The sequence below is a fragment of the Orycteropus afer genome, unplaced genomic scaffold (assembly GCF_000298275.1).
Source record: "Orycteropus afer afer isolate SDZICR_OR568_19922 unplaced genomic scaffold, OryAfe1.0 scaffold00075, whole genome shotgun sequence".
Lineage (NCBI taxonomy): Eukaryota > Metazoa > Chordata > Mammalia > Tubulidentata > Orycteropodidae > Orycteropus > Orycteropus afer.
Genome location: NW_006921662.1, coordinates 8,668,856 through 8,684,962, shown reverse-complemented (window position 1 = coordinate 8,684,962; position 16,107 = coordinate 8,668,856). Strand labels below are relative to the sequence as shown.

The 16,107-nt window shown below is 50.2% G+C and overlaps 1 protein-coding gene across 1 annotated transcript in view; it reads right to left on the bottom strand.

The window, feature by feature from the left end:
• NAV1 (neuron navigator 1) overlaps nucleotides 1-16,107 on the bottom strand; it is a 234,176-nt gene that overhangs the window by 191,481 nt on the left and 26,588 nt on the right. The window contains exon 4 of the mRNA XM_007941125.2: nucleotides 15,346-16,100. Within this exon, the coding sequence (XP_007939316.2) occupies nucleotides 15,346-16,100 (755 nt within the window). The remainder of the gene's footprint in view (nucleotides 1-15,345; nucleotides 16,101-16,107) is intronic.

Below are 16,107 nucleotides of genomic sequence, written 5' to 3'. Positions count from 1 at the left end.
TGCTGCTACTTGTTGTATAAGAAGCTGTAGAATCTAAAGACTATTGTATGAGCTTCAATCAAGCCTGGTTTGAATCTTAGCTTGTCCATGGACTTGCCATGTTACTTGGGAAAGCCTCAGTTCCCTCATCTCTAAATTTTGGGTGAAAGTGGAATTTTCAGTCAATAGGAATGCACCAGGAGAGCCATGTTGTTGCTGCTATTGTTGTTGGGTGCTGTTGAGTCAATTCTGACTTACAGCGACCCCATGTGATAGAGTAAAACTGCCCCCCCAAAAAGGTTTTCCTAGGCTGTAATCTTTACACAGGAGCAGACTGCCAAATCTTTTCTCCCATGGAGTCAGTGGATGGGTTCAAACTACCAATCTTTCAGTTAGCAGCTGTGTGCTTAACTACTGGAACATCAGTACTCCTTTGTTGTTGTTGTGACGTGCTGTGGAGTCGGACCCAACTCATGGCGACCCCTTCTTGGGTTTCCGAGGCAGTATCACTATGGAAGTAGATTGCCCCATCTTCCTTCCAAGGAGTGGCTGGTGGGTTTGAACCGCCAGCCTTCTGGTTAGTAGTCAAATGCCTTAGGTACTACGCTACCAGAGCTCCTTAGTAGGGCCATAAAACCAAACCCAAACTCACTGCCACTGAGTCAATTCTAACTCACAGCAACCCTCATTGGGTTTCCAAAGCTGTAAATCTTTACAGAAACAGACTACCTCATCTTTCTTCAACAGAGTGACTGGCGAGTTGAAACCACTGACCTTTTGGTCAGCAGCCAAATACCTTAACCATTACATCACCAGAACTCCTTAGTAGAACCATGTTGTTGTTATGTGCCGTCAAGTCACTCATAGTGACCCCTCCTTGAGTTTCCAAGGCAGTATCACTACAGAAGTAGATTGCTCCATCTTCCTTGCGAGGAGCGGCTGGTGGGTTTGATCCGCCAGCCTTCTGGATAGCAGTCAAGTGATTTAGGAACTATGCTACCAGAGCTCCTTAGTAGAGCTGGTTATTTAATACTGGTTATTAAAAATAGGAAACACATTGTTTTGGTTACCTTGTGCCACTCTACAAAATTCCACAAATGAGATGGCTTGAACAAAAAGGAGTTTATTCTCTTACAGTTCAGAAGGCTAGAAGTCCAAGTTCAAAGTGCTAGGCTCTAGGAGCTGGGTGAAAGCCCCTTGACCTTGGGCTTCAGTTCTGCCTCTTGCTCCTGGCCCACTGAAACTAAAGGCATCTCTTCACTCAGGCAGCTACTGGCTGCTGAGGCTAACAAGCCCAAGGTCAACAAATAAAATGGCACAGTTCTGGTGTTACTAAACAACATAGCAGGCCATTGATTCAAATCCATTGAAAGCCCCAGGATCAGCAGAGCATGGCAGGCTGCTGAACAATGACATGGCTACATGCAGGGTCCAAGTGTGCCATAAGCTAGACACCATTCCCCAAGGCTTCTCCTTATATATGGGAAGCAGACCACATCCCTAAAGCAGCTACTCAGCTGCTTGTGGTAGATCCCACTATGGAGCTGATTGCCAGTCTCATTATTGGGAATAACTACTACCAGCTGCCCAGCCACTCAACCAGGCCCAGCCAAGTTGACACACAATCTTAACTACTTCATACATCAACACCAATAGGTAAGTAACTGCTTCCTTGAGCCCTCATGTCCTCTCCAGGCCCTTCCTCTGGGACTCCCACAATCCAGCAACCACAGAATTAGCAGCTTTCGTAACAGGGGCCTCCAGGACCCCTCTAGTGAGGATTGTTAAACCATTTTGCATATGATCCTTGCATAGTATCTTGTTGTGAGGATGAAATGGGCTTACACAAAGTGCCCACACAGCTGGCCCACAGAAAGCCCTCAATAAATGGTAGTCATTATTATTGCTGATCTCCAGTGACTTGTGTCTGTGAGTGTTAAATGGTCCACTTCAGGATGAAGCTGCCTGACCTACCTGCAGGTACACAGCCTTAGTTAGTCTCAGTGCTTCCTTCTTGGGAGTCCACATCTTGTAGCCAGGCCTAGGTGGTCCTGAAGTTATGGGCTAGGCTGAGGGATTCCAGAAAGGGTTAGGGCATTGAGCAGGGAGGCCTGGCCCCTGGCATTCTTGTGAGCCCAGCAGGACCCTCTTGTGGCAGCAGAAGTGGTAGCCTCTTCATGCTGCCTGGTGAGCAGTGAGCAAATCCCTCTGGTGGACAGTTTCAGGCAGCATGGGACTGAGTCTTATCCCTGAAGCTAAGGAAGGCCACCCTCATGGTCACTGCTGTCCACCTTGGCAGTGGGAGCAGAAGCAGCAATACTGGCCTGCCTGTTTCCCTGCCCCAGGTGGGCACTGCCCCATTTCCTGCTACCATAACCCTCTTCCCCTGGCACTGCAGCCAGGGCAGGATGGTAGGGCAGCATACCATGGCCAACATTCAGCAATCCCTGTACAACACTTCACCATTAAGGCCCTGTGAAAGCATTAAGACTCCACGGAAGCACTAAGACACCAGGACAGTCCCTATAACCTACGGTAACTCCTGAACTCTAGAACACCTCCTGTGGATACCTAGACTCCATGACAAAACCAAGACCTTGAAAGTAAAACACTCTAGCTCCTGTAACAACAGAATCCGTGGCAACACCCAAAGCAAGGCAACTGAACAGTCTGGTTGCCATATATGGTTCCTGAACCCCAAAGGAACAGAGGAAGAGGAAGGGGTACACTCACTCCCTGTGGGCCCCCTTACCGCAGGATGGCCTGCATCCTTCACCCCTTGACGGACCAACCACTTCAAGTGCTCAAGGCCAGCTGGTCCCAATTCAGTCATCCAACATGTTGTTGTTGTTGTTGTTGGGTGCCATCGAGTCATCTCTGACTCATAGTGACCCTATGTACAAGAGAACGAAACACTGCCCAGTCTTGTGCCATCCTCACAATCCTTTCTATACCTGAGCCCATCATTGCAGCCACTGTCTCAACCCATTGTGTTGAGGGCCTTCCCCTTTTTTGTTGACCCTCCACATCACCAAGCATGATATCCTTCTCCAGGGAATGGTCCCTTCTGATATGACCAAAGTAGATGAGACAGTCTGGCCATTCTTGCTTCCAAGGAGCATTCCAGCTGCACTTCTTCCACGACAGATTTGTTTGTCCTCCAACACGTCACCAAGCATGATATCCTTCTCCAGGGAATGGTCCCTTCTGACAACATGACCAAAGTAGATGAGACAAAGTCTGGCTATTCTTGCTTCCAAGGAGCATTCCAGCTGCACTTCTTCTACGACAGATTTGTTTGTCCTCCAACATACCTCCCAGGAAAGGTGGATGGCTAGAATGCCCTCTTCCCTATGGCAAGTCTTTCCAATTCCTTCAAATAGTCCCCCAACTTCTAATTCCTTCAGGAAGCCTTCCTAGAATAAGTAAGTTCAGAGCTGAAATATGGCCCCTACCCTATTTACTGGGACTCTGGGTTGTATGTGATTGAAATACTCTGCTGTTATTCCCAAATGGGTTTAATATCTCAGTTTTGCTGTGTGTAGTCTGGTTCATGCTTTCCTGGGGGTTGTGGGAGCTGCCTTTGGTAGGGCACTCCCTAGGATTAGGGCGGTGGAGTAATGACCCCTGGTCAGGGCACTACACCACCCCTCCTCAGGCAGTGGGGCCATTCAGAGCTGCTTGGATCCAAGGAGCAGCCTCCAGGCACAGAGGTGTTCTTTCCCTCAGTCCCTGCCATGTAGACACTCCAGAGGTTGCAAGGGAAAACTCCATTCAGCAAAGAGATGGAGAACTCAGAGGCCCTCAGTCTGAGACCCTTCCAAACCCTACTGCTCTTCTCTGACCAAACACGTGCCCAGAGCCTACCGTGGTCAAGTGGTATTCCAGTGCAGCCTATCTGGGGTCTAACCTACACTCTGGTCTTACCTGCTATCTCACCTCCTCTCCCATCACTCCTCCAGCCAAGCTGTACTCCTCCTCACCCCACAAGCAAGCTCCACGTTAACCTCCCCCTTCCTTTTCAGTCCCTCCCATCTCAGTTGCCAGAATCCCACCCTTCTGTCAGGACTCACCTCACTTCCTAGAGCTTCTCCCTCCCCATCCAGTGCACCCATGCACACAATCCCCCATACACTATGGCTCAGGTGACCACCATTCTGCCTTGTACCAGGATAAGCATGGATGCTTCTTATCTCTTCTATTTGTTGTTGTGTGCTGTTGAGTTGATTCAGACTCATAGTGGCCACATTTGACAGAGCAGAAATGCCCCCATAGGGTTTCCTAAGCTGTAATCTTTACAGGAGCAGATCACCAGGTCTTTTCTCCTGTGAAGCTGCTGGAGGGTTCAAACTGCTAACCTTTTGATCAGCAGCCTAGTGCTTAACCATTGCACCACGAAACTAGCAGGCAGGGTCCAAAGCCTCAGTCTTGGGAGCACAGTGCTTTGCTCACAGTGAGCACTTGACAAATTGCTCCTGAATTGAACACAATTCACATTTAAGGACTGAGAAGTCATGAGGCTTCTGGAAACAGAACATCATCAGGGTTGGTTCAAATCCTAGTTCTGCAGCTCACTTGCTATCCTGGCTTTGGGTAGATTACCTTTATTTCAGCACCTCAGTTTCCTCATTTGTGAAACAGAACCTGGATCACAGTGTTACTATGGGCATGAAGCAGCTTGTTACATATAAACAAGAATAATGCCTCTCATATAGTAGAGGACTGAAAGTATTAGTTATTATTATTGGATTATCACATTCTCTGGGCCTACTCACCCACTTCCCCCAGAAGAGTCAGGTCCCCAGAGCTCCTAGGAGGCAGGTCCTCAGTCTGGGGCTGCTGGAGTCCTAGGCCCTGTGACAGCTTAGGGACTCTGCAGAAAGAAGCCAGGGTGTCCTGGATGGCTGCCAGCAGCTTCCGCAAAAGGGAAAAGCCTTTTTAGTGGGTCACCAAGGGCAAAGGGACCATGTGTCTTCAGCATCTGAGTAACTAGCACTTTCAGTATTTTTCTAGGAAAGGAGCCAGGGAGTCTGAACCCCTGCAGTTTCTGCCTAGGGGTCTGTTTGGGGGAAGTTGTTCTTGCCTGGTCGTATTTCAGATTCTTTTAAACCTGTCCAGCTTTTGCATGCACACACACACATGCATCTTCAGTATGTGCATATGTGCTTGAGGCCAATGACTCTGCAAACACTTACATGCACTGACCCATGTGAATACATCATCTACTACATACCCTTTGGGTTCTCACTCTGACTCCAACCTCACCCACGTGCTTAGGGTTTATGTCTGTATGCCATGTGACCTATTAACTCCATTGCTGTTGTTGTCGGGTGCTGTCGAGTTGGTTGCAACTCATAGTGACCCCATGTGACAGAGTAGAACTGCCCCATATAGTTTTCTTGGCTATAATCTTTATGGAAACAGATTGTCAGGTCTTTTCTCTCTGGGCACAGCCAGCTGGGTAGGTTCGAACCGCCAACCTTTTAGTGAGCAGTCAGGTGCTTAACATTTTGTGATACCTGGATGGCTTATTAACTCCATACCTTCTGACACACTTGTTTCAGTCCTACTCTCTCAACATTCTTCTACTTCCTAGTCAGCCCAGGGTCATAGTTTACAACCTTGGCTCTCCATCTGTCTTAGGTAGGTTCACCAGAGTAGCAAAACCAGGGAAGCTTATCTATCTATCTAGAAAGAGAGACAAAGAGAATGAGAGAAATTTATCCCAAGCAAACGGCTCACACAGTTGTTGTTGTTATATGCCGTCGAGTTGGACCCGACTCACAGCGACCTCTCCTTGGGTTTCCGAGGCAGTATCACTACGGAAGTAGATTGCCCCATCTTCCTTCCAAGGAGTGGTTGGTGGGTTTGAATCGCCAGCCTTCTGGTTAGCAGTCAAGTGCCTTAGGCACTATGCTACCAGAGCTCCCAATTGTAGAGACTGGCAAGTCCCAAGTCTGTGAGTCAGACGTCAAGCTGGAGTCTTCTGATTCACATAGCTGCAGGGGCTGACAAACCCAAGATTGGCAAGTAATACAGCAGGCTGCTGGCTGCAAAGGCTGACAAAATCAAGGCTGGCAAGTAAGATAGTAGGCTACTGGCTCACAGGCTGTGAAGGCAACAATCCCAAAATTGGAAGGCCACTGGTTCAAGTCCACCAAGCAGAGGTCAGATGAAGATGAACCAGATGAAAGATCCACATCAAGAAAAAGCCAGAAAGCTTTGCCAGGATGTCCATAAGTATTGGCCACACCCCTGAGGAAACTCCATTTCAAGTGACTGGCTGCTCACAGCAGATCTCATCATGGAGGTGATTACATTATAGCAAATCTCATCATTGGGGGATGGTTTGTGACTATATAATGACTGCAAAACCACTGACAATCATGTCTCTGTCAAGCTGACACACAACCTTAACTATCACACCATAGGAAACACCTGGAGTTTATGCTCATGCAACACCAGACCATACCCAACACCACCATCCTAACCTGTCAAGACTTTAAGACAACCCTGGAACTCCATGGGGGTCAATCCTGGGAGAATTTTCAGCACATCAGGTCTTGGGTCTGCCCTTGTTCTTAGTTTCCATATCCTCAACTCATAGGCATTAGAACCTTGAAAAGCTCAGAGCAAGAGCTTCTGCTCAGAAATTAGAGACTGTAGAAGATTGGGAAAAAAATTTGGTAATGACATATCTGACAAGGGACTTATCTCTAGAATTTATAGAAAACTCCAACACCTCAATAACAAAAAGTCAAACAATCCAATTCAAAAATGGGCAGAAGACATGAATAGACACTTCACCAAGGAGGATATTCAAGCTGCCAACAAACATATGAAGAAATGCTCACAATCATTAGCTATTAGAGAGATGCAAATCAAAACAACAAGGAGATATCATCTTCCTCCAGCACTAGTAGCAAAGTTCAACAGACAGAAAATAACAAATGCTGGTGAGGTTGTGGAGAGATGGGGACTCTCATACACTGCTGGTGGGACTGTAAAATGATACAACCATTGTGGAAAGCAGTATGGCGATTCCTTCAAAAGTTGGAATTAGAAATACCATTTGATTCAGCCATTCCATTACTAGGTATATACCCTAAAGAAGTGAGAGCCATGACAAGAACAGATATATGCACACCCATGTTCATCGCAGCACTATTTACAATAGCCAAAAGATGGAAACAACCTAGGTGTCCATCAACTGAGGAATGGATAACCAAACTATGGTACGTACACACAATGGAATACTATGCAATGCTAAAGAATAATGTAGAATCTGCAAAACACTGCACAATGTGGATGATCTTGGAGGACATTATGCTGAGCGAAATAAATCAATCACAAAAGGACAAATATTTTATTACTCCATTACTGTAAAAGTTAAGGAAAGGTTTATCTATAGAACAAAATTTTCTTTGTTGGTTACCAGGGATGGGAGGGGAAGGGAGAGAATGCTGTTAGACAGATTAGAGATAAGTATTGATTTGGGTGACGAGAAGGGCAAGGTACCAAATGTGAGTGACCAATATGGCGGCACTGAGGAAAAGAAAGACATAGAGAGGTACATGGGAGGTACAGATAACAAATATGAACCCTTTTGCATATACAGTACTGCGTTGTCAGTGAAGGCAAACATGGGTATATGGGTGGACAGGCTGAACTATTAGGTATGTCTATGAAATGGGGAGTGTATCCAAGAACATGTATAGGGCTGGGAGACAATGTTGGGAGACAATGGTCCTTATGTGAATGATCACTGACAAGGGGCAAGGCTGTGGTCACTGCTTGGTCACAGCCAGCTACCCAGAGGGACCAAGTAGTTGAACCTGTGGGCTTGGGACCATAGTCGCAGGGGACATCAAACTCAATTGGCATAACATATTATACAAAACACTGTTCCACCTCCTACTTTGGTGAGTAGCGACTGGGATCTTAAAAGCTAGCAAGCTGCCATCTAGATGCAACAACAGGTCTCTCCTCATCTAGAGCAAAGAATGAAGAAAACCAAAATTCATGGAAACAATTAGTCCTAGTGACTGGTACACCATCCAATCTGCAGTCTATACAACTATGAGACCAGAAGAACTAGATGGTGCCCAGCTACCACTGTCATCCACTTGGAAGGGGATCTATATAGGAGATCCTTGATAGAGAGGGAGAACAATGTGGAAGAAAACTCAAAATCATTTGGAGAAAAAAAAAAGGGTGGGGACCAGGTTTCCTGCTCTGATAGAGCCTGGTGGAACCCCTGAGACTATGGCCCCTAGCTGCCCTTCAGGTCTGGAATTGAACCCACACCTGTGGTTTCCAGCCAAACAAAAGACAGGCATATGAGTTGAACATTTACCAGAGGTAGATACACTTCATGGAGAGAACAATCATGGGAGAAAGAAGGGCTGCCTATGCACAGGGAGATAGCTCAGGGGGCAGGAGTGCAAGGAGGAATGGACACTGGGAAGAGGTAACTATGGGGAGGAAGTGGGAAGGGAGCTGTTGCATTGTGGTAAACTGTGGTCAATGTCATGAGACAAAGTATATGTGAACTGCTGTATGGAAAGTGAATTTGCTCTGTAAATCTTCACCCAAATCACAATTAAAAAAAAAAAAAAAAACTATAAAAAGGAAAAAAAGAAATTAGAGACTGTAGAGAAACTGCCCTCCATGGCCCCAAAACATATAACATATCATTGAGATGTCTAAAATAGATTTCAAGATGGCTCAGGCTAAGGCCCAGCCCCTGTTGAGTGCTGGCTGCCTTGCTGAGGTCTGGCTGGAGATGAGTTGGAGAGGAACTATGTGTCAAACACGCGATGTACAACAACAGCATTGGCAGCGAGAGCCTGAAACCTGCTGGAGCTCAAGCTCTTAGGGGTGAACCTGTAACCTGCACATGGGCTGTGCTCTACGTGCTCCCTGCCCCACCTCAGCACCAGAACAAGCTGAGGAGTTTGGAGACTCCCAGTAGGTCCTCGCTCTCCCCTACTTAGCTACCCATCCCTGCAATTTGCTGCTCCTCATGCAGAGACATGAAGAAAAGTGCTTATAAAAGATGAAAAGGGGTGGCTACCCCCTTATCCCAGGCACACATTGCTGCACCCACACTTAGCCCACAATACTGCCTACGCTGGCTGCACCCTTGGCACAACTTGATGCCTCTCTCAGCCTCCAGCTAGGAGAGACCACCAGTTCCTAGGCATCTTCCCAGTCTTCACTCCAATCCCTGCTGGCCAGCAGACACACAAACCTATTTTACATTGAACAGGTAGAATTGAACCCAGGAGGTGCCTGTGTCCTTCTCCCTGAGGGAGGCCCAGGCCCTAGTATGGAGAAAGGTGTGGGAGGTGGTATCTGCCTCAAGGGCTCCTATCAGAGAAAGTCTGCCCACGCAGGGCCACTGAGCTGGGCCTGGCCTCCAGCCCTTCCAGTGCACAAGAGGGAAGGCTGCAGGCTCTGGGGATATCAAACGCGTCTGGGTAATCCAAACAGGGTGTGGGGGGAGGTCAGCCAGCACAAATGAGAAACATGTGGTGTCCATTTCCCCTCCACTGGCTGGCTGGCTAGCATAGGGTTTCCAGCCACAGGGAGAAGGCTGTGAGGAGGAGAGCTTCCGGGCTGGGCCAGGAGGAAACTCTGCCAGGTGCTGTGGGTCCCCAGCAGGGAGCCACTCTAAGGTGCAGACATTATGAAGAGGTGGGGGTAGGGTTCAGGGGGGCTCCTCCCCATGTCAGATCTTATTTCAAAAGAAAAGACAAACAATAGAAACATGAAAGGAGGGGAAGGGAGAAAAGAAAGAATGAAGTGTGGATAGAGATCTGACCTCAGATATAAGAAAAGGTGTTCTGTGAAAAGGCAAACTAGCTTAATCTGTAAAGATCTGGAAATTCTAGAGTGGTAATTCTAAGAAGAAAGAATCTTGGCTCAACAGAAGGAAGATCTTTCTAATAATGAGTGCTTTCCAGGAAAACAAGGTAGTGAGCCCTCTGTCACTAGAAGTGTGTAAACACAACACCCACCTGCCTATGATGCCATAGAAGGATTAATTTCAGCTTTAGGTGGGTGGCTCAACTAGACAATTTTCCATTCTGTGGTTCTGTGAGATCCCAGGGACAGGTGAGGGAGGGGGAGTCCTCTGCAGAGGGGAGGGGATTTCTCTCTCCTTGCTGCACAGGGAGACGCTGCAGTGTGCTGCAGAGGTGGTGCAGCAGCAAGGACGTTGAGCTGCAGTTACGCACCCTGGGGGCTCTGCTCAGCCTGGTAAACGCAGATTTGGTTCTCCCTTTAGTCTCAGAGCAACCTGCACCTTCAGCCCTTGGGGTCAGAGGCTGTGAGGCATGGGTGCCTGTGTGTGTAAAAGGGTAGCTGCAGAGAAAGGTGAAATTGGAGGTTAGTAGAAGAGAAAATACCTGGTGTTGGCAGCCTGGGGTTAGGGATAGGCCATAGAGGGTGGTGGGCTTAGATGTTGTGATTTCAGTAGCAGAGGGGTGGTAGGCAGTGTAATAAGGAAGTGTCTGGAGACACTCAGGATTCCAAGTGGCTTGGTCCTGTTACCCATTCAATCCAGGTCTAGAAGGGGCCTGTGGCCTGCAGTGGAGCCTCCATTGATGGTAAAGGGCATCTCCCTGGGTTAGTTTATGCAACAGGGAAGCAAAGGAGGTCTGGGTACTCCTGCTCCATCTGCGCCTTCTCCCCAAAGTAGATAAAATGCTCCTAATAATCGTCCATAACTCAAAAGCAGAGGCAATGGGCTGCCTTGGGAGAACAGGTTTGGCCGCAGCAATCTGGACAAAGCACTGTCCAAAGGACAGAAGCAGAACCCAGGCAGGGCCCCTGTAGAGCACTAAGCATGGCCTTGGGAGAAAAAATTCTGAACACAGTGATAAAAGAAATGCTTCCCTCCACACTAACCTTGAGGAAGGTAGGGGGCCTCACAGCTGGAAGGTTCTGTTCCAGTTCCTCCTCCTACACATGCATATGTGTGTGTGTGCATGCATGCACACACACACACACACACACTTCCAAGCAGGCCCCTACACCTTACCACAGCCCTTCCTTCAACCTCTGGGAAAGCAGAGCTCCCTGACTCCCACTCCAAGACAGTGAGATGCCCTGAGTATCTCCTGCCCCTGCTGGACTGCTCAATCCATCATGGAGGCATGAAGGAGAGAGACCAAGAGGAAGCAGAGGATGGTGGTGGAATGACTAGACATCAGGGGGCCTGATTCTGTTCTTGACTCTGTCATAGTGACTGAGTGGCCTTGGCCAACTTAAGTCCCTCTTCTTCTTGGGCCTTCATGTTCTCATTTGTGGAACAGAGGGTTTAGACAAGATGGTCCTTCTGAGATTTGAAGTGTGTGATTCCACAAGCATCCTTCAGCAGTACTGTTACAGCCTGGGAGCCGAGTAGAATGTTGGGTGGAAGCAAGCTTTGTCCTCTCTCCTGCCAGGCCCGGAAGAACCTCTGGGAAGGAATCAGAATGGCTCTGGATGAGGAATCTCAGACACAGGGTGCTGGGTGAGCTTGCACAAATCACCTGTCTACTCTGGGCCTCACTTCTTCTTTGGAGAATTCACAGCAACTCCCTGTGCTCCCCAATGCATTAAATATAAACGGGTAAAAAAACCACAAAAGGTATTTGTGAAGCGATTTCTTTCACCGTTTCCTCAAAGCATCCCAGAGTACACTCTCTGTAGTTAACAACCAGCAGCAAACTGGCTTAGAAATGAAGATTTTATTGGCTTCCATTTTCCTTTCTGTTTGGCCAGCGCATCTGAAGGTCTAACTGTTGTCATGGCAACACCTCACCTACATCAGGACACCTTGTCTGAGGAAGTGGAACTCCAGGTTCCTTGGTTCTTCCTTGGGCCTCCTTAATTTTATTGCTTTGTCCCTTTATCTAGAAGGCTGGAAGGGGAAAGCTGCATGTGTGGGAAGTCAACAGACCAATTTTGCCTTGAGATTCTTAGGCTCAGGACCAATGAGGTAGGAAGAGTGTGGTTTGGGGTATCACAGTGTTTAACTGCTCTATCTTGAAATGGGCTCTTTTAGCCCCTTGGAACATTTTCCAGGTCTAATTACCTTAATCTGTGTGCCTTCCCCCTCCCCCAATGCCTATATAGTAAGAAAAAGCCATAGGTGGGTCTCTTCCATTCACAAATGGGGAAACTGAGTTCCAGAGGAAGTCACAGAACTTAGGACTTCCACACAGGGAACTCAGGAAAGCAGCCTCCTTCCCTGCCCCAGTTCCAAGCCAGGGTCCTGGGTTGCCTGCCTTTCCTCTGGGAGCCAAATTTCCTGATGTGGACTACTGAGTCAGATGTCCAAAGGCCCTGATTCCTGGGATTGGCCAGTTTCCTGCTGGGCACCTCCACCTCAGTCTGAAATTTCCCAGTGGGACCCTAGCTACTTGGCAGCTTCCAAGGTAAGGGAAGGGGTAGGGAGCCTGCCCAGACCATCTGGGCCCCAGCTGATTTCTGGGAAGGGGATGATCAGGTTTCAGCTCTTCTCTTTTATTCCAGAAAGGTTCTTATTTGGGGCTGCCTCTCCCCACCCCCTCAGAAACTGGGTCTTGGCAGCTTCTTGGGCTTGGGATGGTACCAGGGAGTGAGTGTAACCTGACTTCTGAGCCTCACGCCTGGGGAACAAATACTCTTGTGTCTTTAGCCACCAACCTGAGATGTCAAGGCAGCCATTCTTCATCTTGCTCTCCACTGAGGTCCTGCCCTGACACCTGGAATACCTTCATGGGCTTCAGGAGACTGATCTGGCTCTACTGTCCCCCCAGTGAGTCTAGTCTCCATTTTTACCTCTGTTTCAACAGATCTCCCCTCTACTTTGCTCCCCACCACCAGCCGATGCCAAGCTCTGTCCACCTTCTCCCCAACCTTGAGTCTCCCCAACCAATTTGTCTGACTTTCCACCCTAGTCTCCCTCACCAGACCGTTAAACATCTCAACCCCTCTGTAGGGTCATTAGGATAGGATGGTGGTCTCTGTGCAGCAGACATTTGTCTTGGTTGAGCCTCTCTTTATCATTTAACTCTTCTCTCTCTAAGCAGGTCTTGGAGAAAGAGCTGTGACTATGAGACAGATGCAGACTCTCCTTCCCACCATGAACTCATGGATGACTTTAAGGCTCCCAATCCTTTTGATCCTCCATTTCCTCAACTGGAAAGTGGGGAGAAATGTTGCCAGCCCCCCCTTCGCCCCCACCCCCGCTATTTCCAAGGTTGTGAAGAGGCTCCAGTATGAGTGTGCTTTGAGATGTGACAACTGCTGAGCAGAGTGTTAAGGGACCCAAGCTCTGCCTCTCCCTCACCCTAGTGTTCTCCCTTCTCTCCAGCCACTTTCAGGACTACTTGTCAGGATTTTTGTGATTGTACCTCTTGAGAAGTGATCAAAAGGGCTTCAACAGGGCAGCCAAGTCCTGGAACAGTGCTGAGACTTCCAGGTCTGAGAAGAGCCCAGACCAAGTCATCATAAGCAGGTGAAGCCTTGACCTTGAAAATGAGGTTATGGCCCTGACACTCCCTTCCTCTCCACAAGTCAGACAAAACAAGCCTTCCTCAGTACCATTCCCACCCTCCGCTTAGTCCCTCAAGGAATGTTCTTCCTCCAGCCAGCCTGATGGCTCCTCATTCTTCAGCCACAATTCAATTATCACCTCCTCAGAGAGACCAAAGCAGGCCTCCATTTTCCAGTCCCTCTCTATCACAGGGTCCTGTTTCATTTTCTCCTTAGTGTTCACCAGTGTCTGGAATTATTTTATTTCTATCTTCCTTTACTGTCTGTTTCACCCCCGTTAAAAGGTAAGCTCCTTGAGAGCAGGGCACTCAACAAGGGTGACATACTCCATTTGGAAAGTGAGGCTTCCTGGTGAGCTCAGTGTCCCTCCACTACAATCCCCACTTTCTCCTGAGGTGACAGGACCTTCAGGAGGGGCTCGTGGAGGGGAAAAGACGCTTTAACCCTTCTTCGCCCTTCTCCAGTCTCCTGATGGCTCCTGCAAAGCCGATCTGCATTTCCTACAAGACAATAAATTCTCTGAAAATCCCAGTCTTTGCCTTGAACATGGTGCTCTCATGCTGGTCCACACCGAGTCTGGGGTCCCTGGGAAGACTGCAGCGGAATTGGTCTCCTCCATCTCCGCATTCTCTAGGCTGCCAGGCGAACCCACCCACACCATCCCCCAGGCCTCCCCACCTTGCCTAGCCGGTCACTTGGACTGCAGCCGCGTTGGCCCCGCCCCTTCACACGCGTTCGGAACACGCCCCTTCCCAGGCCCCAGCCAGGCAGGCAGCCTGCGGGTACCCGGGAAGCCTCCGGTCCCTGGGCGGGCGCCAGAGGACCCACATCCCAGCCACTGCAACAAGTCCGCGGAGCCAAGGCGGCCCTCCCGGGCTCCAGGCCTCGCCGCCGCCGTCCTCCCGTGGCCCCGGCACAACTTGTGCGGATTCCCAAAGCACGGCAGCCGTGCACCCAACACATCCCCGATCTATTCCTCTCTGAGGGCAAGAGCTCTCCCGGGAAAGCAAGCGCCGTTCCGGGGCCCGCTCCGGGTTTTTCTGTATAGACTCCTCAGGCTCGGACAACAATGGAGCAGCTCTCTGCGCTTCCTCCGCCCGAGAGAGCTTTGTTCCTCCCTTCCCGCCTGCTCGGCTCCCATTAGCCAAAGGGCAAAGGCTTCTTGGTCAAACAGTCTCGGCGCGAAATCCCAGACCTTTCCACAAGCCCTAAAAGTCCTGGCGGGCAAGAGTAGGGGCCAGAGCCGGGGCCTGAGGTCTAGGACGCGTATCCAGATGCGCACAGCTGGCCGCCCGCCCGCCCCGATGCTTCTAGTTGCCAGAACCCCCACACCCGGGAAATCCGATTCGTGCTCCCATTGGGGAGCCAGAGAGGAAATGGAACATCAGCTCTGCTCCAGGTCCAGCCAGCCCTCACATCTGCGCTCCCCACACCTGTCCCCTAGATCCGGGCTCTCACCGGACGCTTCCCTAGCAATGATAGGTGCTCTCTGGCTGAGAACAGACCACACTGAGGGCTCCATCAGCCCCAGATTTTTGACGTATTAGGAGTCTAGGCTTTAAAATTTGAAAAAGCTAATGGGCTCCGTTTCCGAAAACCTATGACCCCATTCCATTGTCCAGCCTCACCTCTGGCACGGAAGACCAGAGTTCTAGCCCGGTGACATCTTTGAGAAAGCGTACTTTAGCCCTGCACATCTGGTCGCAATGACCACTCAGAAGCTGACCGGTGGTCGGGAGAGTCCCAAGGGCAGGGGGCTGCGCTTCCCTCACATCTTCCCCTGCAGCTGGCCAGGGGAAAGCCAGGGGCGGGATGGGGCGGGGCGGCAGCACTTACCCAGCATCTGACTGAAGAGTAGCTGCTCCAGGTCCCCTAGCACGGTCACCACCAGCTCCGGGTCCACCTTGAGGAAGGCGCGTTCCTCCTGGCCCTTGGCGGCCGGCACGGGCCCAGAGCCCTTTTGAGCCTTTGCCTTGCTGGAAAGCAGCTCGTCGTCCGACTTGCCATCATCGCTCACGGCCGCCTCAGGAGCCTTGCTGAGCGGCTTGACCTCCGCGTAGGGGCCGCGCGGGATACGGCTCGGCTTTCCCAAGCTGGGCGCAAGCGGGGCGAGAGGGGTCTTGGCGCCGCTCGCCGGGCTGCTCTTGCCTTGGAAGAGCGAATGCTCCGACTTAGACAGCGTCTTGGACATGAGTGGAGCCTCGCGGCCCTTGGGCCCCGCCTTGCCCAAGCCCTTGGGTGCCTTAGCCATATCGTCGCTCCACTCAGGCTCATAGAGCTGCAGCTTTTTCTCGGAGTCCGTGAGGAACGAGAGGTTGGTGAGAGACTTCTGTTTGCGCAGGTTGGAGGCGGGAGGCCCGCCGGAGCCACGGCCATCCACGCTGCCCGACTTGAAGACCTTCAGCTCAGCCGCGCTGGCTTTGGCCATGCCGCCACCACCGCCTGGCGCCTTGGGGCGCTTGGGCAGCATGCCTTTGCCGTCCACCGCGGCCGTCTTTCTGCCCGCGCCCCGCGGCTCGTCCGCGCCCTCGTCGCCGCCGCTGCTCAGCTCCACCTCGGGCTGCACGCTCTTGACGCTGCTCCCCAGCATTCTGTCCG